At 38.3% G+C, this 27,065-nt stretch overlaps 1 protein-coding gene across 1 annotated transcript in view; it reads left to right on the top strand.

The window, feature by feature from the left end:
* The window catches only part of PTPRO (protein tyrosine phosphatase receptor type O), a 229,350-nt gene that overhangs the window by 168,202 nt on the left and 34,083 nt on the right, over window positions 1–27,065 (top strand). The window contains exons 14-18 of the mRNA XM_060167078.1: window positions 12,135–12,274; window positions 14,772–14,904; window positions 16,839–16,959; window positions 21,614–21,682; window positions 24,292–24,375. Coding sequence (XP_060023061.1) covers window positions 12,135–12,274; window positions 14,772–14,904; window positions 16,839–16,959; window positions 21,614–21,682; window positions 24,292–24,375 — 547 coding nt within the window. The remainder of the gene's footprint in view (window positions 1–12,134; window positions 12,275–14,771; window positions 14,905–16,838; window positions 16,960–21,613; window positions 21,683–24,291; window positions 24,376–27,065) is intronic.

The raw sequence follows: 27,065 nt of genomic DNA, 5'->3' as shown, positions 1-27,065 counted from the left end.
TAAGAACTGAACTGCAATTTTTTTCACAAAACATTCATTCTTGCCATTTTTATGTTTCTATACAGCCAGCATTCAGTTAGTATACATAAAAGTCAAATTAATTCTACTTTACAGAAAAATACAGCTTTGGCACCCAGATTTTCAGTGCTTGTTTAAATCAGAATGCCATCTTTAACCTAGAAGCAACACTGTTGAACCAACCCTGAGTTTAATTTCTCTGTATAGAGATCTCTTTGGAATGGCTCTACTTGCTGTCATGGAGGACAGGATCTACATCTGGAGAAAGAAACCAGAAATCCAGAACAACATAAATTCATCCAAGATGGCATGTACAAGGGTAGAAAGCTCTCAAAACAGTTGCCAAAATTTTTCAATTATTATGTCATCAACAGACACCCAGAGAAGATATGTGCCATTAGTGGTGCCGTTTGCAAGGCTTTGAGCCAGTCATCCCATTAAGAATCTTAGGCTGCCAGCAGTTTCATGGTACTATGGTGGTACGTGATGACAGCTCACTTTGGCAGTTAACACAAATGTCAATCAAATCTGCACTAAGACTTGTCATTTTACAAGAGCTCGTTGGTCTGCATACAACTGCGGCTTCAACGAGCAACCAGTTGTAACTGCTAGTCTTGGTGAATCTACCTGGAACTCTGGAGAAACTTTAGGAGGATTTGATAAGCTTGCATCGTACAATCAGTTTTCCAACCTAAAAAGAAAATAAAAAGGGGGGGGACGAAGGAGTGAGGAAAAGAATCAAGAATGAGAAAGAAATAAGAATGAGATTCATAAAATAGATCTATGGTAATAGAATATCCATTCATTAATTTATTTAACAAATATATGCTGAGAAACTTCTAAGCACTGCTCAGATGCCAGACTTCTTATCATAATAAACCCAAAAAGTTACGTTCATTTTCTGTTCACAAGGAGCTTACGATCTAGTGAAGGGAGAGATGGTCATAAGTGCTTTACAGAGCATTAAAATAGGGTAGTAGGATGCAGATGGCTTTGAAATAAAAGCTTTCTCTGAGTAAGCAACGAGAAGAGATCTGAATAGCAAGGATCATCCGTGAAAAGGTTGAGGAAGAGCACGTAGGCAGAAAGAACAGGAGAAGTCAGATTATATGGGACTTGCGAGGCATGGAGTTGAGATTTTATTTTGAAATTGCACACTTGAAGCCATTTAGAGAATTTAACATAAATAATCTGACTTATATTTAAAATAAGCCTTCCAGTTGCTCAAGGGAGAAAGGATTTGGGGGTCAACAATAAAGGTAGGGAGAGCAATTAAGGGATTATTTATCATTAGCCTTAAAAACAGCGTTCTAATTAAAATAAGTGCTGTGGGAAATGATGGTAACTTTGACTGAAATGGTAATAATGGAGATGGAGAAAACTGGGCAGAATTCAGGGGCTGTTTTGGAGGTTGTGTCCCCAGAATTTTCTGATGGGGTGAAACAGCAAATGAGAGAAAGAGAAATTAAGAACGTCTCTTAGGCTTTGCTCTTGAGCAACTAGGGTGGTGGGTGGTACAAAAACTGAGATTGAAAGGACTAGAAAAACTAGAAGAGGAGGAAGCTGGAGGAAAGCTGAGAGTCAAGGATTCTTCCTCAGACATAAAAAATCAAAAGGACATCCAAGTGCAGTTTTCAAGTAAAGAGACTGTTGATATATGTGTCTGGAGATCAGGGGAGAATTCTAGGCTGGAAACATAAATTTGGGGGTGTCTGGATAAGATCATCAAGTACTAAGTAGAAACAGAGGAGAGGAGCCCTGGGTCTAGCCAAGAAGAACCACTCTAGCATTTAGAGACTGAGCAGAGGGAGAGGAGTTAGCAAGAGAGACATGGAAGGAACAGCCAATAAAGTCAGAGAAAGGCGAAAAACAGAATGTGTACACCACTGTTGTCAAAGGTCTGCTTTATCCTGACCACCAACCTGCTCAGGCAGGTTCAAGATAAGGACTCAGATAACTTTAGTTCTGGGAGAGATTTGGAGATAATTTAGTGCAATGTCCTCATTTGGGCAAGTTGAAACCTAGAGAAATCTGTTGAGCCTGGATCTAGAAACAGTACTTTTTAATCCATCTGCTGGCTTATGTCTTCCTGGATTTGGGGTGCATTTTTTTTCTAAAAACTTCATTTTTCTATGAACGCATTTAACAGAGCAGGAAGGAGCCTCACACCCATTCCTGTGGCTTTCTGTTCCTGTTTGGGAATTTGAGCATTGTGAAATTGCCTTGATTTCCTTAATCTCCGCCATGAAAGTTTTTATATAGATGAGAAATCTTTAAAACATAATTTGACGATAGATACAGATGTTAGGAATTGGGGGGATATTAGAATCTGCTCTCTTCTCTAACTCTCTCTCTCTCTCTCTCTCTCTCTCTCTCTCTCTCTCTCATGCACACTCACACATGAAATTTTAGTAGCTTACAAATAATTATATCCATTTTGATGAAATGTAATTTCTGACTATATAAAAGCCCAGCCATTACAAGGTACCGCCCTTCCTGGTCTCTCTGTCAGTTGAGAAAATTTGTTTAATTCTCATGTTGAAGTCATTGAGTGTACAATTTTGGGAAATAGTTACTTGGATATATGCAGTTCTCATTTTTGGTACGAACTGAGTTAAGTGTTGTGAGTCATGGCAAACTGAAGTCTAAAGTTCCTCTCCCTAGCCACCCATCCCTTTCCTTGAATCCTCTCCCAGTAAGTGACTAACTTGTTATTCCCCTTACCCACCACCAAAACAAACAAACAAAAATGAGTTCAATAAGAAGGTGAATAAATTTGTGTCAATGTAGCACAGAGAGAGGAAAGGAAGATGAACGAATGAATGGATTGAAGAGAGGGAGGAAATGATAAAGGAAAGAAAGTGTGTATATCCTTTATATATATTTACATTTAACATAATTTATATATATATAAACACACTTTACGCAGATATTCTATTAATTTGGGTAATAATATGACTGTGATGGCTGGCAAAAATTTACCAAGTACAACATATATATACCACCAGTCAATTAGAAAGAAGATAATAAAATAACCAAGGTACTATAGTTTTTAAAAATTAACTTATCCTATCAGTCAACAAATCTTTATTTAACATTTATTATGTGCTTCCCACTAATCTAGGTGCTGAGGATACAGAAATGAACAAAGCTGACAAAAATTTCTATCCTCCTTCTAGTGGAGAAAAAGAGACAAGCATAAATATAAGGATGCCAAATGGTGATAAGTGTTATGGAGAAAAATGAAGCAGGAAGAGTTCTGTGGTGCAGGTGGGGATGCAGTTTTTGTAGGGATGGGGATAGAGGAAGCTTCACTGTGAAGGTGCTATTTCAGCCAAATCCTGAGGGAGCTGCAGATGCCGAGCAGGTAGCTGGGAGGAGAGTCTGTAGGCAGAAGGAACCACAGATGCAAAGTTCAAGAAGCAGCGCTGCGCTTGGAAAGTTCAAGGAAAAGTTGAGGGCTTCCCTGGTGGCGCAGCGGTTGAGAATCCGCCTGCCAATGCAGGGAACCGGGTTCGTGCCCCAGTCCGGGAAGATCCCACATGCCGTGGAGTACCTGGGACCGTGAGCCATGGCCGCTGAGCCTGCGCGTCCGGAGCCTGTGCTCCGCAACGGGAGAGGCCACAACAGTGAGAGGCCCGCATACCGAAAAAAAAAAAAAAAAAAAAAAAAAATTGAGAAGGCAGTGTCACTGACGTGGAATAGAGACAAAGAAGAGTAACTTAGAAGGCAGAAAGGTAGCAAGGGAACAAATCGTGCAGGGTTTAACCAGAGAGAGATGACGTTCCCCTGGATGGTTCAAGCAGAGGAGTAACATGACCTGACCAGTTCCAGGGATCACATGGGTGAGGGTAAAAGCAGGAGACCAGTTAGATAAGATGACCTTTCTTCCCAGTTGCTTGAGGTACCAGTTTAGGTCTGTTATGGATCAGGTAAAAGCTAGTCATCTTCTTTAGCAATCCCTTTCCTCCCAAAAGGATTCCAACTGGACACTTTTGATAACTTACATGATCACCCTCCTCCTTAGGGTTAGGAGGCTGTAGCGTCTATCCAGATACAAGCTTATACTTGCTTCCACCAGCGTGATGAAAAGTGATCAGATTCAAAGTTTATTTGGAAGGTGGGGCTGAGAGAATCTACTGATAGATTTAGGTGTTGTCTATGAATGAATGAAAGAGGTCTAGGGAAATGACAAGTTCTGGGGTCTGAGAAATTGGAAGGACAAAGGTGCAATTTATTGAGTTGAGGAAGATTATGGGGGAGGCAGGTTTGGGGGGAAAGGTCAGAAGTTTGGTTTGGGATGTGTCAACATTTGAAGGTGCCTATTAAACAATAAAGAACAGTTACTGAGTAGGCAGTTGGAGAAAGGAGCTTGGGTTCTGGGGATTTCAGCACTGGAAATATAAATATGAGGGTAGACAGAAAACAGACTTGATGAGGTTATCAGGGAACAAGTAATGAAAAAAGAATGCTACCCAAGAACTAAGCCCTAGGCACCCCAACTTTTAAAAGTGGAAGTGGTGAGGGAAAACCAGCAAAGGAGCCTGAGAAAAAGTGGTCAGTAAAGTAAGAAGAAGCACATAAAATGTGATGTCCTAAGAGCCAAGCAAAGAAAGTGCTTGAGTGAATAGACAGTGATCAACATGTCAAGTTTGTTGATAAGTTAGATGACAAATCAGAGTTGATCACTGATCTTAGCAACCCAGAAGTCATTGGTGATTTGCAGAGAAGGCATTTGGGTGGAGTGGTGAGTGAGGAAAAAAGATAACAAAAGCAGAAAAACTGAAGTCAGCTGGAATTAAACTTTTGCGGAGGTAAGACTGTAAAAAGGTGAGAAAATGGGCAGTAGCTGAGGATAAAAGGATCCAAGGTTGTATTTTGTTTTGTTTTTCCTTGCCTTTAAGTGGGTGGAAACAGTTTGCCATTGAGCTAATCAGAATGATTCAACAGAGCAGGGGAAATTGATGATGCAGGATAGTTAGAGGTGAGATTTGTTGGGGTGAGAAGTGAGATTTGTTGGTCCTTAAATGGGCCAAAGGAGATGGGACCAAGGGTGCCATTGGAGGGGGTGGCCTTAGTGTGGGTGGATCTGTAGTAAGACGATAAATGACAGAGTCTATGGGCATTAAGGGGGTGTATGAGTAGGAGGGATTGATGATGGAAGCTTGTGAAAGTTCTCATCCGTTGACCTCTTATAAACACATGCAATTTCCTTAGGTCTGCAGAGGATCGTAACTGCTGTGCTACTATTCTTATACATTCCTGATGGCCAGCAGCCCCATGCAAGCATTTTTTTCTGGGTTAGGCTGCCAGGCATGTCACTGTTCCATGGCTCCATTCCTGGGGCCAAGACTAACCGATACCTGTCCTCAATATATATCTCCCCCATTTCTCACTGCAGTGGTTTTCTGAGTGTCACTGCAATTTGCCAACTGCCCATGGCCATGCCACACAATTTCAGCACTTCCCTAAAATCGTTTCTCCCGCCCACCGTAAAGTGACTTGCATGTTTTGCTTGTTGCCCTTGGATATATTTAGAGAATCTGGATGTTGGACTAATATGGCAATGATCATGATGTCTGCCTCTGATTTAAATACTCAAGCAAGTGCCCACTCTGGAAAAGTTGGTCTTCTGGGCAAAGGAACTTTCAGCTGCCTCTTCTACAAAATGAGGGTCTGGACTAAATGATCTTTAATGTTTCTTCCAGTTTTAGGATTTAGTTCATAACTGAGTTCAGAGTAAAGGCAACAAGGCTGATGATACAGTAAGAGTAGCTACTTTTTCTAAGAATTGTGCAATATCTAAGTCCTAACTAATAAAAACGCCAAACAAAAACACATATTCCTGGAACCAACAAAGGAGGAAGTCAGATATTTTGTTTTTGTTTGTTTGTTTGTTTGTTTTGTGGTACGCAGACCTCTCACTGTTGTGGCCTCTCCCATTGCGGAGCACAGGCTCCGGACGCGCAGGCTCAGCGGCCATGGCTCACGGGCCCAGCCGCTCCGCAGCATGTGGGATCTTCCCGGACCGGGGCACGAACCCGTGTCCCCTAGCATCGGCAGGCGGACTCTCAACCACTGTGCCACCAGGGAAGCCCCCAGATATTTTGTTTTAAACTAAGTTCAAAGAGAGATTTCTCTGAAAAATTCTACTAATCTTCAGAAATTACTTGAGCTGGTAATACCATAACTTACCCAATGATTCGCAGAAAAGGATATTACACTTGCAATCATTAAGCTATAAAGAATTTCTTTAAAATGTAATGAAAATGACAGGTATTTCTAATTCCTAAGAAATTTCTATGTTCTGTATATGAAAAGGGCCTAATTGTAATTTATTGCTAAGTATTTGCCTGAATATTTTTATATTCTCCAGTGTTATTTTAAATGTTCTAATTACTTATTAAGTGTACGGAGGAAAAGAATCTCCCAAAGTCAGTAAGAGAATAGGCCTAATAAACTTCAGACCTAACGAAGGTGACTGTTGTTTAATATACATTTTCCTCTTCTTAATTTCATGGCATATCAATCTTAACTCACCCTTAGGGTTTTTGGGGGTTTTTTTTCTTTTCAAAGAGTGCTTTTCTGCAGATGCTGTTTTTGACCAAGTTGAAGGTAATTTATGCAGCTTACACAGTTTAAGTCACAGATGTTTTCTTTGACCAATTTGAATATACGTTCTGTGGCTTGAGATGAGGAAAATAAAAATCGATTTAAAAGACTTACTCTAATACAGATGTTAAGGACCAGCTTTTGTGTATGAAAAGGATACTAACAAATTGCTGTCAGTCAGGCTGAGGATTAAAAATAGATTTTGCCATGTCAATCATTTTTTACAATGTTTTTCTATTGAATTCTCCTTATCATCAATGTCACACATTTGTAAAACGACTCACCAAGTTTAAAGGTATGAAATACAAATGGAATAAAACCAGTAAGCTTTTATGGATTTAACCTTAGCCTCATTAACATAATTCTATCACCAGCTAAACTAATGGGTCACATTAAAATAAGAAACAATGTAATAACTGTCAGAGAAAGATGGATTTTAGGCATTAAATACATTCCGTTCTGCTCCAAGGCTGAATATTACACCTGACTCCCTTTGAAATTCCCAGGGAAAGGAAGAGCTTTGCTGCCAGAGCAGAGAATGTGAATCAAATACTTGCTCACACTTCACCCAATGTCACCTTCACTTCCCGGAGATCTGGGCAGCACCGTGAGCCTCTCACAATCCATCCTAAATTAAATGGTAGAGATAGCGTTACAGCTTTCCATTCAGTCCACGTTCTATGCATAGTACTTGATTTTCTTATAAAATTAGGTTGGATCCCCAACACAAGTAGGAGGGGCACTGAGGGGGAGAGAAGAGAAGGAGAGGACCAAATAGTTGAGTATAACACTTGCAATGATTAGCATATTAAAAGGCAAACAACCCTGTATCTATATCCCATTTTGTCAAAATAGTATGTCTATCTCCTTTCTTCACATCCATAGGTTCTCATATCAAATATCATGGATTCTGAAATTATTTTAAACAAAAGGACATCTGACATTATGGAGCAGGGGGAATTTTGAAGAAATGTAAAATGTCATTTAGGGAGATAGAAAATGATAATCAGAAGCTGTTCTGTAACTAATACATACATGACTCTTTATATTATATAAGGTGTTTTGTATACATTAAATTAAGGCTCATTTAACAAAATTTAAAAAGGCTTCATGTCTCTCTCCTTTATGAACTACATGGAATTTGATATTTTGAGCAGTAAGAGACCATATTAGTTTGCTAGGGCTGCCAAAACAAAATACCACAGGCCGTGGGGCTTAAACAGCCGAAGTGTATTTTCTCACATTTCTGGAGGCTGGAAGTCCAAGATCAAGGTGTTGGCAGGTTTGGTTTCTTCTGAGGCCTCTCTCGCTGGCTTGCAGATGGCCACCTTCTAGCTGTGTCCTCACATGGTCCTTTGTCTGAACCCATTCATTCCTGGTGCCTCTTTGTATGCTTAAACGTCCTCTTCTGACAAGGACACCAGCCAGATTGGATTACGGCCCACCCTGATAGCTTCATTTTAACATAATCACCTCTTGAAAGGCTCTATCTCCAATCACAGTCACATTCTGAGGTGCTGGGGTTTAGGGCTTCCACACATGAATTTTAGGGAACACAATTCAGGCCATAACAGAGACACAGACCACTCAAGAGGCTTTTGTGTGTCAATGTATTCCCCACCATATGAAATTGTCTAAACAATATTTAGCCATTCACCACTTTTAGTCTTGTTTCTAAGGATGCAGAACATGAACCTCTAAGCCATCCTAAGCTATGAGGCTGAGCTGACCTTGCCTTCTCATGAGAAGAGATAGACAGCAGAAGGGGAACCCCTCTGACCAGTTTCTGCCAAGAATTTCCAGACTTCTCTACCAAACAGGAAGAAATGTTCTAACCCAGTACTATACAATTCAAATATGGTGAGAGCCACAAATGTAATTTTAAATTTTCTAGTAGTTGCATTACAAAATAGTAGAAAGAAATAGGTGAAGTTGAGTTTAATATACTTTATTTAACCCAGTAAATCCAAAGTAGTACCATTCCAACGTGTAATCAATGTAAAGAAATATTAATGAGATATTTTTATTCTTTCTTCATACTAAAGTCTTTGAAATCTAATCTGTATTTTACTCATGCAGCACCTCTCAATTCAGACTAGCCACATTTCAAGACTAGCCACATGTGGCTAGTAGCTACTGTGTTGCACAATATAATTCCAATATTTTAATACATTCCCTGGGGCAGATGATGTCTTGAGTAGTGAAATTTAATTATAAGCCCCTCCCAATCTAATTACACCTCCACTTATGAAATATTGTGATAACTTTATTTTCTTTGGAATAGTAGTGTGGAAATTCTCCCTAATATATCTAGGAAAATATACCTATCCAAAGATCATAAGTCTTCAAGCAGGTGATTTGTGAATGTTACTCATCAACTGAATGAGTTGTGAGTCTGTATTCACAATGCAGAACTGAAACACATTAGATCTTTCAGAAAAGAATGCAGAGGTAATGGGTATAGTGATCTTGGAATAATCTATTGCCTCATATACCACCTGAGGGAAAAAAAATGTTACATGGCTGTTTGAGGTCCCAGATCCTTTGGAGATTTTCCTGAGGATCTGCTTCTCACCTAGGTCCACATTCTCAGCCAGACACAAAGAAATCCCTACTCCATTATCTAAATCATATTTCTTGGGCCACTGAGAAAACTTCTGATTCACAACAGTCCTTGACCCTGCCACTGAGAGCTGATGACTTTTTACAAACATAATCACTATAAAAAGGCAGAGAATATCAAAACTCAATGCCTGTCTGGTCTTACCTGATGCTTGAATCCTAACGCCTCTGTTTAATGTATCTTGACTTATGTTTTAAGTCTGTCAATAGATAACATTCATTGAGTCCCTACACTTGGCTAGTTCAAAATAAAGATGAAATAATTTATAACACATGGCTGCCATTCTTAAAGAATCTAATAGGACCCAGTGGAATCAGGACTTCACTCACATAGGTCGCACAGGAAATAGTTAAGGGCAATAGAAGGTCAGAGAAGGGATAGAGCATCAAGAGACAGTCATCAGATAAGGCTTCAAGGAGAAGGTAAGACTTTTTCTTTAAGATGATCAGAAGAGAAGAAAGAGTACGCTGAGGGGAAATACATGAGTTGAGATAGAGTAATACCTGTGTGATTGTCAGTGGGAAGACTGGCTTTACGGGGCAGCATGTCTGTGCAGGAGAGATGGTGGCAATGAGTAGCAAGTGGCCAGTGTACGTAGAATCTTTAACACTTGGCATATTTGGATTTGACACCATAGACATTGATCACAATAGATCATTGCACAGATAGGATCTAACAGGAGCAAAGTGGTGTTATAAGGCCTTTTAAACCATCGCTGGCAAAATGAAGAAAGAATCAAGTAAGAGGCAGGGAAAGGGAATAAGGGGCTGTTGTAATGAATGCTAAGTGTGATGGCAAAAGCCTGGATGTGCAATAAAATAAAAGGAATAAATAAAAGGAAGAGATGAAAGGAAGTATTAAAAGATAATGCAATCTGAGACTGAGAAGCAAGAGGAGAGCTTCAAAATTGTCATCTTAGACCATTGAAATAATGATGCTGCTTAGGACAGAATCAGGGGCAGGTGGAAAGCAGAACCGATTTGAGGAAAGGCAAGGACTCCACATTCCATTTTAACCTTATGGAGTTGAGGTTAATAGTGAGATACTTGAGTAAGAACAGATGATAGGTGATGAGAAATCAATACGTAAAAAGTTGGATCCAGAAATTAGGATCTGGGCAATGTTCATATCAGATAACTAAACTGATTTTATCTACCCATCAGGAAAAAATATATAGATGTCCTAGGGATTCTAATCATAGTCCAAGAAACTCACTCCAAGAGCAATTCCACAGTGTGTATCTTTTAAAGAGACATAGCCCAGGCTCAGCCTAACAGATCATCTATCTCTGCCTCAGACAACCTCACACTTGCTTCCAAAGATCCAAGTTCTGCAGGAGTCAGAATCACTGGAGGACTTAGTCTCTGACTCATAATGCTATTAGCAGTGACAATTATGAAGGATGTAAGAAGTGGAAGTAGACTTCTGTGTCTCCTCAACAGTCTTCATCATAGGGCAAGCGAGACGATACAATGTCTAGAGGAATGAACAATTCATTGCAAATGAGAAAGGGGTCCTGACATCTATTGTGAGTTATACTTGCCCAAGACCAACTCATTTATTTCCTCCTTCAACTCTTGTGCCCAACTTTGTCAGGTTGCCTCTGGAAAGGAAAATGCTTCTTTTTCAGTTGGACACAAGTTTAGGTTACTGCAATAGATCACATCAAGAATGATTCTGACAAACTTCTTGGTTCTGGACATGATGATGATAGTCCAGAAAGAAGGTACAGACCTTCCCCCCACAAAGACATATCACTTGTCAAAAGAGTGAAATGGCTTCTAGGGCTTTTTTGCTAAACACCAGGAGCTGTAGAACAGACTTGGAAGCGTGAGGCAGATAATGAAAAGAAATCCAAGTAACAAGCAAACAGTGTGGAGAGCTGTCTGTCAGGGACATGCTGATGGGCAGAGTATGCTATTATGTGAACCTGACAGCAAGATGTTTGTCCAAACAAGCAATGTCAAGGAGATCTGACAGCAGGTAAGAGGGAGCCTGGCTTAAGAACTTGGATTCAGGCATAGCACTTTGTGTACTGGAGGAACTTGAGGGAAGGGCAATGCCCAAAGGACACGGCGGCAAGGAGGGGACCAGGAGAGATTCAGCAACTGGGAACAAGACAGCAGACCACCTCCTAGAACTGGGGAACAGACAGGCATTGGTATCAAGCCTACAAGTCCAGTGACTCAGTTATTGGAAAGGCATACGAAAGGGCAGAGATAGAATGGTTTACTTAACTAACGGATTAATTTATTGATCAAAATTAAATGTCTAAAAGAATAAGATAAAGAAATCAGTCCTCTAACATTTTATCAACCATCCAGTCTTCTTCCATCAGTCCTCTTCCTTAAAAATCATATTATCTCTTTAGCTTTACCCCTCTTAATTTTGACTAAATTTTCAAGAAGCCATTCCTCTGGCTAAATTATTCCCAATAGTCTCCCGAGAAAGGAAGGCAGGTTTTTGGCTCAGCACCAGACTGAATCTCCCCATAAGAAGGGAGCACACCACTTTCGTTTTTCTCAGTCTTTTCAGTACAGATTTTTGTTTCTCACCCAGAAAATTCGGTATCATATGGGCAGTGCTAACTCCAGTGTAGATGACACAAAAACTATTAATAGATTATGTCTGTAATAAAGCTGAAGTAGAAAACAGAAGTGTTACAAAAAGAGAAGTATAAAATAAAAGATGCAAAATATTCTGCCTTGCAAGTTAGATGACCGTCTTTGTAAAAGGACATATTTTGAAAGCAATATACACTCTTTATGGTGCTCTTAACTACCCATATTTGGAACTTTTTGCCTATTTTTTTCTTTTGATTAATGAAGAAAGGAAGAATATTTTATATTAAATTAATTTTTTTCAACTTATCTTTGCTCAGAACCAGCTCCTCCAAAATCACTGTTTGCGGTGAATAAAACCCAGACCTCGGTGACTTTGCTGTGGGTGGAAGAGGGAGTAGCTGATTTCTTCGAAGTCTTCTGTCAACAAGTTGGCTCCAGTCAGGATATAAAACTCCAGGTACTGTATGCTCGGATTTTCCTTTTCTGAGTTAATTTTGATTAAGGCTCATTATCCAAGCAAAGTGAAAATCTCCTCTTTATTTGAATGATATAAAATGAAAATTTTCATGTACACTTTTGGTTTTCAGTGATAGAAATTTAAAATTATTCTTAGAGCAAGCCCCAAATCTGTCATAACCAACTTGCCAAATCACAAAGTTTATTTCCATCTTTGTATTTATCTTGTTTTTTAACATCTTTATTGGAGTATAATTGCTTTACAATGGCATGTTAGTTTCTGCTGTATAACAAAGTGAATCAGCTATACATATACATATGTCCCCATATCTCCTCCCTCTTGCATTTGTCCCCAGTTCTTAGCCACTCCAGGTCATATTGAGGTTAAATTGAGGCATCTTCTTATTAGCCATTAAACTGATGGAAGGGATAAAGACACTGCCATATAAAATATAATTTAACAAATATGAACTAATTACCGCTTATGAGAAAGGCATTGTATGGGACACAAATCACAGAATCAATACTTGCCTTCAAAAAATGTTTTTCATTTAATTGTGGATATTTCACTTGAGTAGAAATAATTAAAATAAAATATAAGTGCCAGAAGAGAGAGCCATACTACCAAGAGAATTTAAAAGAAGTTAGTAAGGAGGACGATTTTGTTAGGGAAAGTGAACGCTGAGAGAGGTGATCGTTAAAGCTTTAGAATCACAAATAGCAGATATGATGAATACTGAGTTTTTCACGGGGTTAAATTGAATGGAAGGAGAGAAGTGGACCTGGGGGTGGGGGGGTAACGAAAAAACTATGTTACAGCCAGACGTGGAAGGAAAAGGGCAAATTTGTGAGGGATGTCACAAAGTACAGTGCAAAGACTAATACTATGAACATGAATAATTGATGTTTTTTAAATAATGCAGTTCATGAGATTGAAAAGAAAAAAGGATTTCTGGGGGTACGAATCTTTTCCTATGAGTGTTAAGATAATTCGATTTCTTTCCCCTTTTGATAGTCTGTTCTGCAAATGTATCTCTTTTTGATCTGTACTGAACAGCTGAATCTTTTTTCTATCCTAAGAATCCTTTTCGAAAATAGCTACTCTGCCAGTAGTGAATTTTCTTCTCTGCAACTACAGTAATGCCTCCCTTTAAGAAAACAATGGTTACTACAACTGAGTCCTGTTAGCAAAAATCTTTCCTTAGAATCATTCTTTTATGGGATCATGAAAGAGATGGCAGTGGGAAATCCGTGCTCATGGCTCTCACCTCTTTAGGCAGAGTTGTTTTCAGATCCTTGTTTTGAAAAACAGTATTATGCTGCCTCATGTTTTTATACTGTTCAGTTGTACTTATCAGTGTCTGGTCATTGGCGCACCAAATTAACAGCTTCTTCTACTCAAGAATAAGTTAATATTAAATGTTTTGGAGAACACAAAGTCTTTATGCCTTTGGTGGATGCTATTTAAAAGCCGAGGATGCAGACAAAGGGGATAGTGTTCTTAATATGCAAAGATCTACTACAAATGAAAAAGATAAAGACCAACAAACCAAAACAAATATTTCATAGAAAATAAACACAAAGTGTTCTTAAACATAGAAAAAGATGATCAAGCTCACTCTTGGTGAAAGAAATGCAAAATAAAACTATAATAAGGTACAACTTCCACTAATAAGATTAGAAAAGCTCAAAAAGTTTGCAAATTTGTTGTGTAGGGACAGATGTAAGGAAACAGGCATTGTCACACACTGATGGTAGATGGGTCCCTTGGAAAATGTCTATGGAAGATAATTTGTCAATAGCTTACAAAATTAAAAATATATAACTTTTTGAGCCAGCAATTCAACTTCTAGGAATATGAGTGGTTGTATATGTATGTATATTCATACATACATACACACACATATGCACACAGGTTTTGTGTATATGAATGCATATGTGTATATATACATACATATATTAAATGAGTGTGTGTACATATACATATGTTCCCATAATTGTGAAGTTATATTCATTGTTGCATTGTTAATAATAGCAACAAATCAGAGACGGCTTCAATATTTATTAATAGGGGACTGGTTAAATAAAGTATGTTCTTTCACTGGATTTCTATGCAACCCCTAAAATGAAATAGCTTTATCTGTGCTAATATGGAAAGAGTGCCAAAATATACTGAGAAACAAGATAAAAAATAAGCAGAATGATGCGTAAACTATGTTAGCACTTACATTTTTAACTGTATTCTTTCATGTTTATACATCCATAAAATACAGAAGAAAACTAACCTACCTGACAACAATGGCTGCTTCCATGGAAGAGAATTGGGTAGATGGGAAGTACAGAAAGAAGGAAATATTTTTCACTGCTTCCTTTTTGGTTTTTTAAATTTTTTACTCTGTGCACACACGTTACCTACTCAACTATGAAAAATACTGATAATTTAAAAACCAAAATAGATGAAGATAACATAACATTTATCTTGTTTTCTGCATCTCCAGGAACCGATTTCTGTTTCTTCTCATGTCGTGACCATCTCCAGCCTCCTTCCTGCCACTGCCTACAACTGTAGTGTCACCAGCTTTAGTCATGACAGCCCCAGTGTCCCTACATTCATAGCCGTCTCAACAATGGGTAATTACAGGCATTAGTAGACTCTGGTGTCTTTGGAAATTATATCTTTCCAGATTTTCCTTACGTTTTCTTTTTAAATATATATAATCCATCTTTTTTAAAAAATAAAACTCAGCTTTCATTGAAAAATTCCAAGCTTTGACTTCAGGGAGACTTTAATTCCAATCCCTAACTGCACTTATTAGTTATGTGATTTAGGACAAGATATTTACTATCTCTGAACCTTTGTTTCTTCATCTGTAAAACTGGAATAATAATATGTACCTTGTTGAGTTGTTTTCAGGCTTAGAAATAAAGTACATAAAGCTCTAGCACATGCTGTCTAAATGCTAGTTGTTATCATCAATTTCATCGTCCCCCATCATCCTCTTCAGTGGTACCCACAGTACCCTAATCAGGTCAGGTGCACCTATTCTAGCCTTGACCTTTAGCTGTCACTGATCAAATAATGGTGAACCTAAAGTACTGGGTCAAAGCAGAAAAATTTCCAATCAAGCAGAAAGTATAATTGCGGAAATTAGATATTAATGAAAAGTCCAGAATAATGCTATTTCCTTATTCTTTTTTCTGAGTTACATTATTTGTTTTACTTCCCTGCTTGAGTCTAATTCTGTAATCTGAGACCCTCTCTGAAGCTGCCTGTAATAAAACCACTCTTACCATCACATTATCCCTTTACTGGTTCGTTTTCATTTACATAGCATTAATATGTTTTGCCACTACATCCAGTGACCACTAGAATAGACTTTTTTATTTTCTGTTTTTAGTTTTTGCTTTTTCAGAAGTGAGGGCAAAAATGGACCTGAAAAGTATATTAATGGTCTCTCATTTTGACATCCTTTTACATTTTCTAAAAATACTTTAATGTTCATGATTCCTTGTCATCTGTACAGCAGTCCAGTGAAACAGGTGATATTATTAAACGTACTTGCAAGTGAGGAAAATGAGGCCCGAAGAGACTGGTAAAATAGCTTCCCCAAATGGCAGGTAATAGTCAAGCAAACTTGAACAGTCTCTTCTGACCATGAGTCTAATGTTCTTTCTGTTCAAGTACTTCTACCCATAAACTGGAGCCAAGCTGGCCCAAATGGAATGTGGAAAATACCAAAAGCCTTAGAGATTGCACAGGCCAGCCAGTTCTGTGACTTTGTGACCAATGCAGAGGATGGTATCTCCTCTGGTCCACTTTTAAGAGTTTTAGAAAAATATTTGGTATACATTCCCACCTTTAACATCTTGGTCTTCCAGATACTGTGTGAAGTAGGCAATGCGTAAGTACCATTGAAGATGGATCATAGAAGACCTAGTATATGAGAGCAACCCCTGTTCTTAAGGACCCTGCAACTTATTAATAAGTTTAATCTCTTGAGCTGTGCAGATGGAAACACCTCGAAACATATGGTTACAGATCATCAGAATGCCTAGTGCTAGCGATGTGTTAAGTGCTGCAGCAGATGGCAGCTTGCTAATGCCTTTTTCATATACATTATTAGTTGTGAGGGAAATATACAGCTGTGCTTTCTGACTTTAAAGTCATGGGCATAAAATAAGAGCCTCCCCCTCTCTAAGCTTTTGAAAATGTTAAACAGTGATAATACATGATAATGACTTCTAGATATTTTTTTCAAGTGAACCCAAACCATGGCAGAGGCATTCTTTACATTTCACAGTTTCCTTTGATAAGAACATCCTGAATATGGGCCTTTGAAATGGACTCAATTCTTCCAGCCACCCAAACACTATTTGTCAATCTACTTTACTAGTTAAGAGTTGACCAGGAAGAGGCCATTGCTGGCTTGGAGAAACATCATTGTTGCTGTTGATGTTATCATCATAAGTTTGTTAGTCTTAAGGTCAGATGAGAAACAATGAATGGTCCTGTTAGTTTCCATGTCATGGAAGCTACAATGAACACGTATGGCTTTTCTCTTTAGTTACAGAGATGAATCCCAACGTGGTAGTCATCTCCGTGCTGGCCATCCTTAGCACACTGTTAATTGGATTACTGCTCATTACCCTTATCATTCTTAGGAAAAAGCATCTGCAGATGGCAAGGTAAGTTGTGTTTTGCTCATCTTTCACCCACAGCCTTTAAAATATTTTTGTTTCTCATACACGTGTGGCTTTTGCAGACCTAAATTGTACAGCCGTGAGTTTGCTTCCAGTTTCTATTTTGTGTTTTCTAAATAGACTTTTCAATATTATTTTAGAGAACATTACCATTGAAATAGTAAAGCACAAGATCGTTTGTTTACACAAAGTCAGACCTCTTACTATCAATCTTGTCATTTTAAGTAGCCCATACATTGGGATTCATTCATTATATTTGGATACTTCCAAATATATTTTGGAGTAAAAGAAAGATCTATGCCTACTCAGTACAATTAACGAAAGGAGTTAATATATATGGAGACCACAAGAAAGAAAAATAATCCCTTCCCTCATTAGTTCTGTTGAAGCTGTTTAGGAAGAAAATATTTTTAGAGTTTATGATTAGGTCCCTTCAAGTCCCCCTATTAGTTCCTACCCAGGGCTGCAGGCAGTTTCATTTTGCTTGCAGGAAATGTTGTTAGAAAGTCTTTTGATTTATGATTTTGTTGATTCCCTATTTTCTTTGACCACTGATGCACTTCTTATCAGAGCACATTTGCAAGTACTTTCTGTGATCCTCTATATTATCAAAACAATCCATCAATTCTCTTAAAAAAAAAAAAACTATTGCCTAGTTGAGTGTTACTGGGTTTGGGAAATTTGTATAAAATTTATATTTGCCCGATGCTAGCCTGCTGAATTGTCAATTAACATCCTTGTCCTTTCTCAGAGTTCTATCCTTTAGTTATTCATAAATAAACTTATCCATCTGATAATGAGTCAATCACTGCCTTAGATAGCACAATCAAAGAAAAATCAGAAATCCAAGCTGTCCACTAGGAAGTTAGAACCTAGCTGGAAATACATGAATAAATATATTTAAAGGTATAAACTGACCTGTAGCAGAAAGGAGGTAAAAATGGGATACCATGAAAGTCGAGAAAAGGGATTAGTTCTGAATATAAAAATCAAGCTTCTTGAGTGCTAGTGTTTGAACAAATCTTAGGAGGATAGGGAGGGCGGTGGTACAGCGCTGAGGCTAGAATATAAAGCTCTGAAATTACACTCCTTGGGGTCAAATCCTAATTGACAACCAACACAACCACGTGCAGTTCGCTGAAACTTCATTCATTAATTTAACAAATATTAATGGATACCTGCTGTGTGTCAGACTCCCCTGCATGCTTGGGATATGGGCTGCATCAAAAGCAGACAAAAATCTCTGCCTTCGTAGAGCTTGTATGCTCGTTGAGGAGGTAGACAAGAAATAATAAAGATGAAAGTAAGAAGATTCTGTGGTGTATTAGCAGATGATAAGAAAAAAACAATAGAGTAAAGAAGATTAGCATTCAGGCATGAAGGGGATGAGAGGAGCCCTGGAAGGCAGGTAGGTGACATTTAAGAAAAGACTTGAGGGACGGTGAGGAAGTTAGTCATGTATTATCTGGAGGAGGAGTGTGCCCAGTAGAGGGAACAGCCAGAGCAAAGGCCCTGAGGCAGAAGCACGACTAGCAGGTTCAAGGAAGAGGTTCGCGTAGCTAAAGCAGAGGCAATGAAGGGAAGAATAGCGGGAGATGATATAAGGTCCTACAGGGCTTCATGAGCCATTATCAGGACTTTGACTTTCATTCTGAGCAGAGGGCAGCCATTGCAAAATTTGGGGCAGAAGATATGACTTCTATTTTAACATTTTCATTTTGACTTTCATGTAGAAAAGAGTCTGTATTGAGGCAAAGGCAAAAGCAAGTATATTAACTGGGGGAGCCAGCTAATCCAGGCAAGAGATGATATTGGTTCAATCCAGAGTAGTGGCAATGGAGGTAAGAAGAAATGATCCTCTTCTGGATATATTTTGAAAATAGAGGAGTTTACTGACAGGATTTGCTAGCAAATTGAGCTTGGAATGGAAATGATTAAGAGTCAAGGATGACACCAAGGTTTTCGGTCCTACCAACAGAAAGGATGGAGTTGCCATCAACTGACATAGGATTCTAGGTGAGGATTTCAGAGTTGGGGGAACATCAAGACCCCAGTTTTAGAAATGTTAAGTTGGAGGTGACTGCAAGTGCAGGTGTGGAGTAGGCAGATGAACATAAAAGTCTGATGTTAGGAAAGAAGTCTGTATTGAAGATATACATTTGGGAGTTCTTAGCATGCAAATGGTATTAAAGCTGTAGACTGGATGAAGCCTGGGAATTAAGCGTATATTAGAGAAGAGACCATCAGCACCATCTAATATTAACATTTTCAGAGAGAAAATAAAAGATAATGGCAAAAAAAGAAAGACTGACAAGGCATCCAGTGGAGTGGAAGGAAAACTAAGATTGTGGTAGCCTGGAAGCAAGGGAAAGAACATTTATCAAAAAGAAATGAGGGCTTCCCTGGTGGCGCAGTGGTTGAGAGTCCGCCTGCCGATGCAGGGGACACGGGTTCGTGCCCTGGTCTGGGAAGATCCCACATGCCGCAGAGCAGCTGGGCCCGTGAGCCATGGCCGCTGAGCCTGCGCGTCCGGAGCCTGTGCTCCGCAACGGGAGAGGCCACAGCAGTGAGAGGCCCGCGTACTGCAAAAAAAAAAAAAAAAAAAAAAAAAATGATAACAACCCCACATTAGTGGACGGTTAGGAGCAATACTGCAGTAACAGCATAGTGTCACAGGAAGCATGCAATAAATGTTAGCTCATAATAGTAATAGTGGAAGGAATGGTAACAGAGTAGAAATGGAAGTAGTGGTATTTATGATGGCATTATTGCAGGAACATCCTTGTGATGCATACAGCAAAATATTTAGGAGAAGTGATTCTACCTCAGCCAGCTGGTCATTAGAGCAGAGATTCTTAACATTTTTTGAGCATGATTCTCTCTGACAGTCTAATGAAGCCTGTAGATTTCTTCCAAGAATAATGCTTTCTTTCTCGGTGCATAACATAAAACACATAGGATTAAAAAAGAAATTAATTATATGAAAATATGGTAATCAAAGTATTCAGAAAACAAATGTGTTATATGCTTCTTTATTAACACATTAGATAACAATATTTAGTAGAGTATCTAAGCAATCTCATAATTTCATCAGAGTGATGACGATGAACAATATTTCAACATCTGCAGCAGGTCTATTGTAGAAAAATATCTTCCGTTTCTATTAGCAAATCTCACAAGTGCTGATGATGTTATCGGGGCTTGTTGCCTACTTTAATAATTGAAATAATTGTTAAATTTCAGTTACAGGTTGTGAAAATAAAGATGTACTTTTTTCCCCACGTATGTTCATAGAGCCCTAAATTCTATCCTAGGACCCCAGATTACAAAGCCTTGAGGTAGAGTAAAATAAATGCCAATATACAGGAAACTGACGCAGGAAAATTAATTGATATCTAATTTAGAATACATGCAGCACAAAATAATGAAATGTTAGTGTCTTTTTGTGTTTTAATAAATTTATTTATTTATTTATATTTGGCTGCTTTGGGTCTTCGTTGCTGCGCGCGGGCTTTCTCTAGTTAGCGGCGAGCAGGGGCTACTCTTTGTTGCAGTGTGCGGGCTTCTCATTGTGGTGGCTTCTCTTGTTGCGGAGCACGGGCTCTAGGCGCGCGGGCTTCAGTAGTCGTGGCTCGCAAGCTCTAGAGCTCAGGCTCAGTAGTTGTGGTGCACGGGCTTAGTTGCTCCGCGGCATGTGGGATCTTCCCGGACCAGAGATCTAACCCGTGTCCCCTGCATTGGCAGGCGGATTCTTAACCACTGCGCCACCAGGGAAGTCCCTGTTAGTGTATTTTTCAAGGAAGAAAGTTATCCTTAGAACACTCAAGTTAGAACAGGCAGATAACTGAAGTAATTAGCACATTATGCCAATGTCAAAATCTCTGCTTCAATTCTGAATAAGTCCATCAATTTCATATAGAGGGAAAAAATGAGAGGTATGCACCCCAGTGAGCTATGCTATTTATGCATGATATTAAACAAAAGGTGGAGAAAGCATGAGAATTGTATTGACCTTTTTCCTCCACTTCTGGGGAAAAAAACTAACAGTATTTTCTACTGACTCTGCGAAAGCCAATCTATTTCAGTACATATCACTCTTTTCCTCTCAAGTGATGAATAGTATGGGCATCACAACATGAGGGGAAATTTTTGAAGGAAGAAAACAATCCAGTTTGATCCACTATCATTACAGAGAGGAAATCAAAATGCTATAAAAACAAAAAATATTTGCTAAAAATGGAAAACCCTTAGTCTATCTAGGAGAGTTTCTATACCTTACTATTGAAGGCTTTGTAAAAAATATTCTACCCCACATAGTTGAACGATTTATGTTAGCATCATGAGCGCCCTTTGGTAAGTGTTGTGAACTGAATCCTTCTGGCTTCAAATAACTTGATTTGGGTGTGTGCGCCCTTGTGAAAAATTGTTTTATTTTTCTATATTGCATTGTATCGGAAAGAAGAATACATGCAACTTATATTAGCTTTTTTAAAATTTAATGCTGTGAAAAAAAAAGAAAAATAAATAAATAAATAAATAAAATTTAATGCTGTGATGATTAGCCATTAAAGGCTCTCATGTCAAGGTAAAGAGTGCTCTGTGAAGCACTAACCTTGATCTTGTGGTTCCTTTCCAACAGGGAGTGTGGAGCAGGGACTTTTGTCAATTTTGCATCCTTAGAGCGGGATGGAAAGCTTCCATACAACTGGTGAGTATTGTTTCAGAACAAGTCTCTAGATGGCTTACCTATGCTATGTGTGCTCTCAACTTGATTGTACTATCTTTGGGCGATAGAAGGTTTTGCCTGATTATTCTTTCATAATTTCGGTGATAGTAGACTTCAAGGTGACATCTACGTCACAGAGCATATTAGTATATATACGTTTAATTCATGTAAGAAGGAGAGAAAATGAGGTAGTCTGCTGGGTATTCACTATATTACACAAAGGACTGATGCAGTTGTACAAGTTGCCCACAACTGGGCTGAAGAAGGGTTAATAATACAGGAGCCTCGTGGAACAAGTGTGGTTGAAGGCAGGAGGGGAGACTCCAGGGAAGCAGTGGGAGACAGAGCAGCGTCTCTATTTAAAACTCACATTTCAGTGCCTGGGGATATGAGCTACCCATTCTGTTCAAAAATCAAGCAGAAGTATACAGCCCAGGGCTCTCAGGTCTTACACTTACAGGCAGATAAATATCAAAGCTAAGAAAGTTCCCTGAGAAACATAGCCTCATGTTTCTTTATGCTTGAGTATTAAGGAGGGAGGATATATTCTGAGAATTAAGAAAGCATTGTCAAGAGATTGAATTTGTTGATGTTATACCTAACAGCGATCCATGGGAATTAACATATATATTAATATATTAATTAATATACAGAGCAATTAATACCCAACAAAATTGCTGATTAACTAACCACTTAATATGAAGCCAGCACTGCTTACGTGATCTAGTTTGTTTCTTTCACAAGCAACCATGCAAAGCACATTTAAATATATACATTTCATGTTAATCCTCAGTAAGTGATTTTTTTTTCTGTTTTCCTAACTCCCCCAAAATGGTTACTCTGACAGAAATAAATATGTAGAGACAGGAAATTTTAGCCGCGGAATTAATGAGGGAGGAATGGCCTTATTTAAACTGTAAATTCTACTTCCCTAAGTGGGACACTAGTTGAGATCCACTCTAGGTGAAAAATCTAGGTGAAATAGGATTCTCTTTAACCAGAAAATATGTTGTACTAGTCTAAAAGTTCAACCAGAACAAAATTCCATTTTGCTATTCAAATTATTTTTGCTATTCAAATCTGATAAATTTTGCTATTCAAATCTGATTAATTCAACTGTCAAGAGAAACCCATAAACTCTTGCTGGTAAAAAGTTAGAAAACATTTCTAGGTTTGTTCAAATGTAATTAACACCTTTTCCAAGATTAAGAGGCTGACTCACTGATGTTTGTTTCTTGCCTGGCCTACCCTTAAGAAAGGCCCAGTCATAAAGCAGTGATGAGGGGCCCATCTAGGAATTGATCCCATTATACCTGTGACTCAGGAGAGCTACGTATTGACTAACTACACAACTGGTCACAATTTACGGAATTTATGAGAGAACATTTATGGGAGAACTGAGGCAAAAGAGAATTCATTTCAGGACATTTCTATAAAATTAAGAAAATTCTCTTGCAGCTCTGGGCAAAGACAGTTTTGCCAACACTGGCATTTTCTCGTTAACTGAGAAGACATATCTCAGGGGATATTTGTAATAACTAAAGTGACAAGGTAACATCATTTTTCCCCTAATTCTCAGAATAACTATAGATACAACCATAGCCTATTTTAAAATCTGCATTAATAGATGTTCTATTTTAAAATTGGTCTAAATATCTGAAATTTGATTCAAACCAGGCATTTAAAATTAACAGTCTGCATTAGTGTTAATGTGAAGCTAAGTAATTTTGCTCCCACTCAACTGAGTATAAGATTAGAAACTAGGGGCTTCCCTGGTGGCGCAGTGGTTGAGAGTTCGCCTGCTGATGCAGGGGACACAGGTTCGTGCCCCGGTCCGGGAGGATCCCACATGCCGCGGAGCGGCTGGGCGCCTGAGCCATGGCCGCTGAGCCTGCACGTCCAGAGCCTGTGCTCCGCAACGGGAGAGGCCACAACAGTGAGAGGCCCGCGTACCGCAAAAAAAAAAAAAAAAAAGATTAGAAACTAGACAGCTGATGAGCTACTTATTTTAAATGAATGATACGTGGGTGTCATACCATACCTCTGTTTTAAGGATTATTTTTTGGAAGTGATATATTAATTTATACTTAAAATAATATAGAAAGTCGCACCTAACAGTGCAGTTTTATAAGAATGTGTCCTGAAAGCTTGCTTACCAAAATCAGTATACACAAACTAACCATTTTTATTCCATACACAAGCTGCTGTTAGCTATCAAATGTTAGATTTCTTAAAATAGGCTTAAGCATCGCAAGGGTAATACCCAAGAATAAGACTCGAGATAACGGATGAGGCATTTCAGAGCCGAATTTAACTGAATGCGAAACGTAATCACCTAACAGCAGGCTAATTGACACAAACCAAGTTGAAAGAAATATGTCTGATTACAATAAGATGTGAATAAAACTGATTTTGGCAATATTATAGCACTTAAGTCCTTACGGTTAAATTTCAGAGAATGGAATATTTAATTGTAATTAACGTGCTTGTCATTTTAATTGATCCCAGTAGGTAATTTACTGTTCACAGTTTGTATTACTAACTCTTGCCACTTTTTCATCTTTGCATCTGTTATCTATTAATGCTCACAGGCGTAGGAGTATATTTGCTTTCTTAACCCTGCTACCCTCATGTCTTTGGACTGATTATCTTTTGGCATTTTATATTAATCCTTGGTAAGTGATTTTTTTTTTTTTTTTACTGTTTACAAAGTCTTTAAAAGTTAGCATTCAGGAAGTAAACCAAAGGGAAAATCCTTTTTAATGATTTTATGTGTCTGAAGCATGTAAAATTATTAATTATGTATTGAAATGGATTAAAGCAGCTAATGGTACCAAGATGCTAACTATAATGTTTTCCCAACTGAATGTTCTTCTTGTGATGTTCTTGACAAGCTTTTCTTCCATTTATTGCTAAGTTATTTGTTTCTTCATTGAGTCAGTCCATGGCCTCTCATCTTTATAAATGATGCCTTTCATTTTTCTCACCACTTCCATTGATTAGCTCCCTATTTCCAAGAAGGAAAAAATGTAATCAGGTAAAGAAACCCAGAATACTATGTATTTGGGGGCTTCGTGTTTTTATAATAATGCTCACTCAGCGAATATTAAACAACTGACTGTGTGCAAGCCTCTTAGTATAATCTTCTCATTTAATTGTCCACACACCTCTGCAGAGATTATTATCAGCACCATTTGACAGATGTGGAAATAGAGGTATAAGGGGACTAACTCTCTTAACATCATGACTATATAGAAAATTCAGGTTCTAAACCCAAGTGTCTCTGAAATCTATTCTTTCCTCTCTAAAAAACAGCCTCCTATAAATTCTTATTTTCTTGACTTTTAAATCATTTTAATAATCAAATCTCAAAGAGTATCCTTTACAGTTTTTATAATATACAATAATAATGATTTTCAATTCTGAGACTAAACTATCTAGAAGGGCTGTTTCTTTTTCTGAGCCATAAGTATAAAGGTAGCAGTTTCCCAGAGGAAAAAAAAATCATTATCCTTAATGTTAGTCCATGATGTTTAGGTACTAAATTATGTACAGACAGATCCAGAAACCTGGACAACTTGAGAAGGACTCAGATAAAAGCAATAAAAGTAGTTCATGGACTGGGGAAAAAAAAAGTTCATGGAGGGTTGGGGGCGGAGTTCAAGATTTAAAGTAATCCGGAGAGTTAGCTATTCAAAAAGACAATTGATCAAACATTCTTTGGCTTCTCCGAGACAGAATAAATACAGTGGGCAAAGTTAGAATTCGAGTTGCAGTGGGAAAAGAATAAAAAAAAGAACTTTCTCACAGTGGAGATTGTTAATACCGCAATCTGTATTTTCTTTAAAAGAGAGCTAGGTGAAAAACTTTTGAAATATGGTAGACACTGATGTATAAGCAATAAATTCAGAAGAATGTACTGGATGATGAGGACCCCTTCACCATTATTCTAAGTTGATTCTTAATAACAAGTCTCCAGTATAGGACTTCCCCATGGTCAACCAATATTTTAAGTACTTAACATCACATGATACACATCAATTCCATCTTGACTTTCAAAATATACATTTACTTTGAACTTAACATCTACTGATCATCCTCAAGTATTCTACCTATCATTAGAATACTTGTAGCCAATGCTGTTAGCGTACCCTCTACAGATTTCAATTAAAACAAAAGAAAGACGCATGTAATGTTCTATTCCTTTCCCTACTTAATTCTCTTTCTCATTTTCCATAGTTTGTTTTAAGCTTATATCAGGCAGGCCTATGCTTGTTTGTATGTCTTTCTTAATAGGTCCCCCTGATGAACATATATTTTGGAATTCTAGCAACTCCTTCAAGGTCTGCTATTTATAGTACTGATCAAATAACATGAGACCTAAGTTAGGGGGGAAAAAAGCCCTGCAGTAGTCTTTAGAAGAATGGTCCTGAGGCTGAAAATGGTTTTCTCCAGGTGAGAAGAGAAGGGAAAACATAGAGCCCCAGGCTTTCTACACTTTTCGTAAACTACACACATATTAACCAATGAAAAGATACCGAACATAAACTGTTTTCAGCCCTAGACTTGCGCTCTGCCAGAAATAAAAGAGGTAAAATTCATGGTCCCTGATCCTTCAAGTCCAACTCAGTACTCTCACAAATTCACCCGAATTCCCTACTCTTTGCTACTTTTCTCTACATCTACTAAGTTGTGGGTATTCTCCCCTGTTTTCATTTCTATACAGTCTTTTAAAATCCTCCTCTAGATGTGTTTGTCTTCATATTTCACCCACCCATTAACAACCACCCCAAGAAACAGAGCCACACTCTCTTTTCTTAACACTGCCCGGCTTTGTCTCTAAACTATCAACTTCTTGGAAAGATATGTTCCTGTTGATTGTCTAAAATCCACCTGATGCCTCTGATGGTTGTGTGGAAATCCAGAGACTCTCTCCCTCATAGGTTGCTCAGACCTTTTCCCAGGTGGTGGCAGAACCGGTGTAGAGCCTACGTGCCCCATTGGCTTAGTCCCCAGATTGTATTCTGCCAGCATTTCTGACTTTATTGATCTCAGATTGTATTTCCTGTTCAAAGAAAACCATCTCAATTGGACCTGCTCTATCTGGATTCAGTGTTGTTACTCTCTTTTTTTGCCATCATGGTCACCTCATGCCCTATTTACATTCATCTGTCTGTTCTAAATCCTCAGCAGTTGGCATTTTAAACGTGATGCAATATTTAGTTTAAACTGCTCAGCTTTACTCTTGTTGTTGTATGTTCAATTCAGAGAATGACATAACTCTGAAGACCTTTTTTAAGATGTGGGGATGATTTTTGTTTAGCTCATGAAAGAGTAAGTAATGCTTAGGAATTTGTGGTCATTT

The sequence above is a fragment of the Lagenorhynchus albirostris genome, chromosome 11 (assembly GCF_949774975.1).
Source record: "Lagenorhynchus albirostris chromosome 11, mLagAlb1.1, whole genome shotgun sequence".
Taxonomy (NCBI): domain Eukaryota; kingdom Metazoa; phylum Chordata; class Mammalia; order Artiodactyla; family Delphinidae; genus Lagenorhynchus; species Lagenorhynchus albirostris.
Note: the sequence above shows the minus strand (reverse complement) of the source record. Positions and strands in the feature narration are given on the sequence as shown.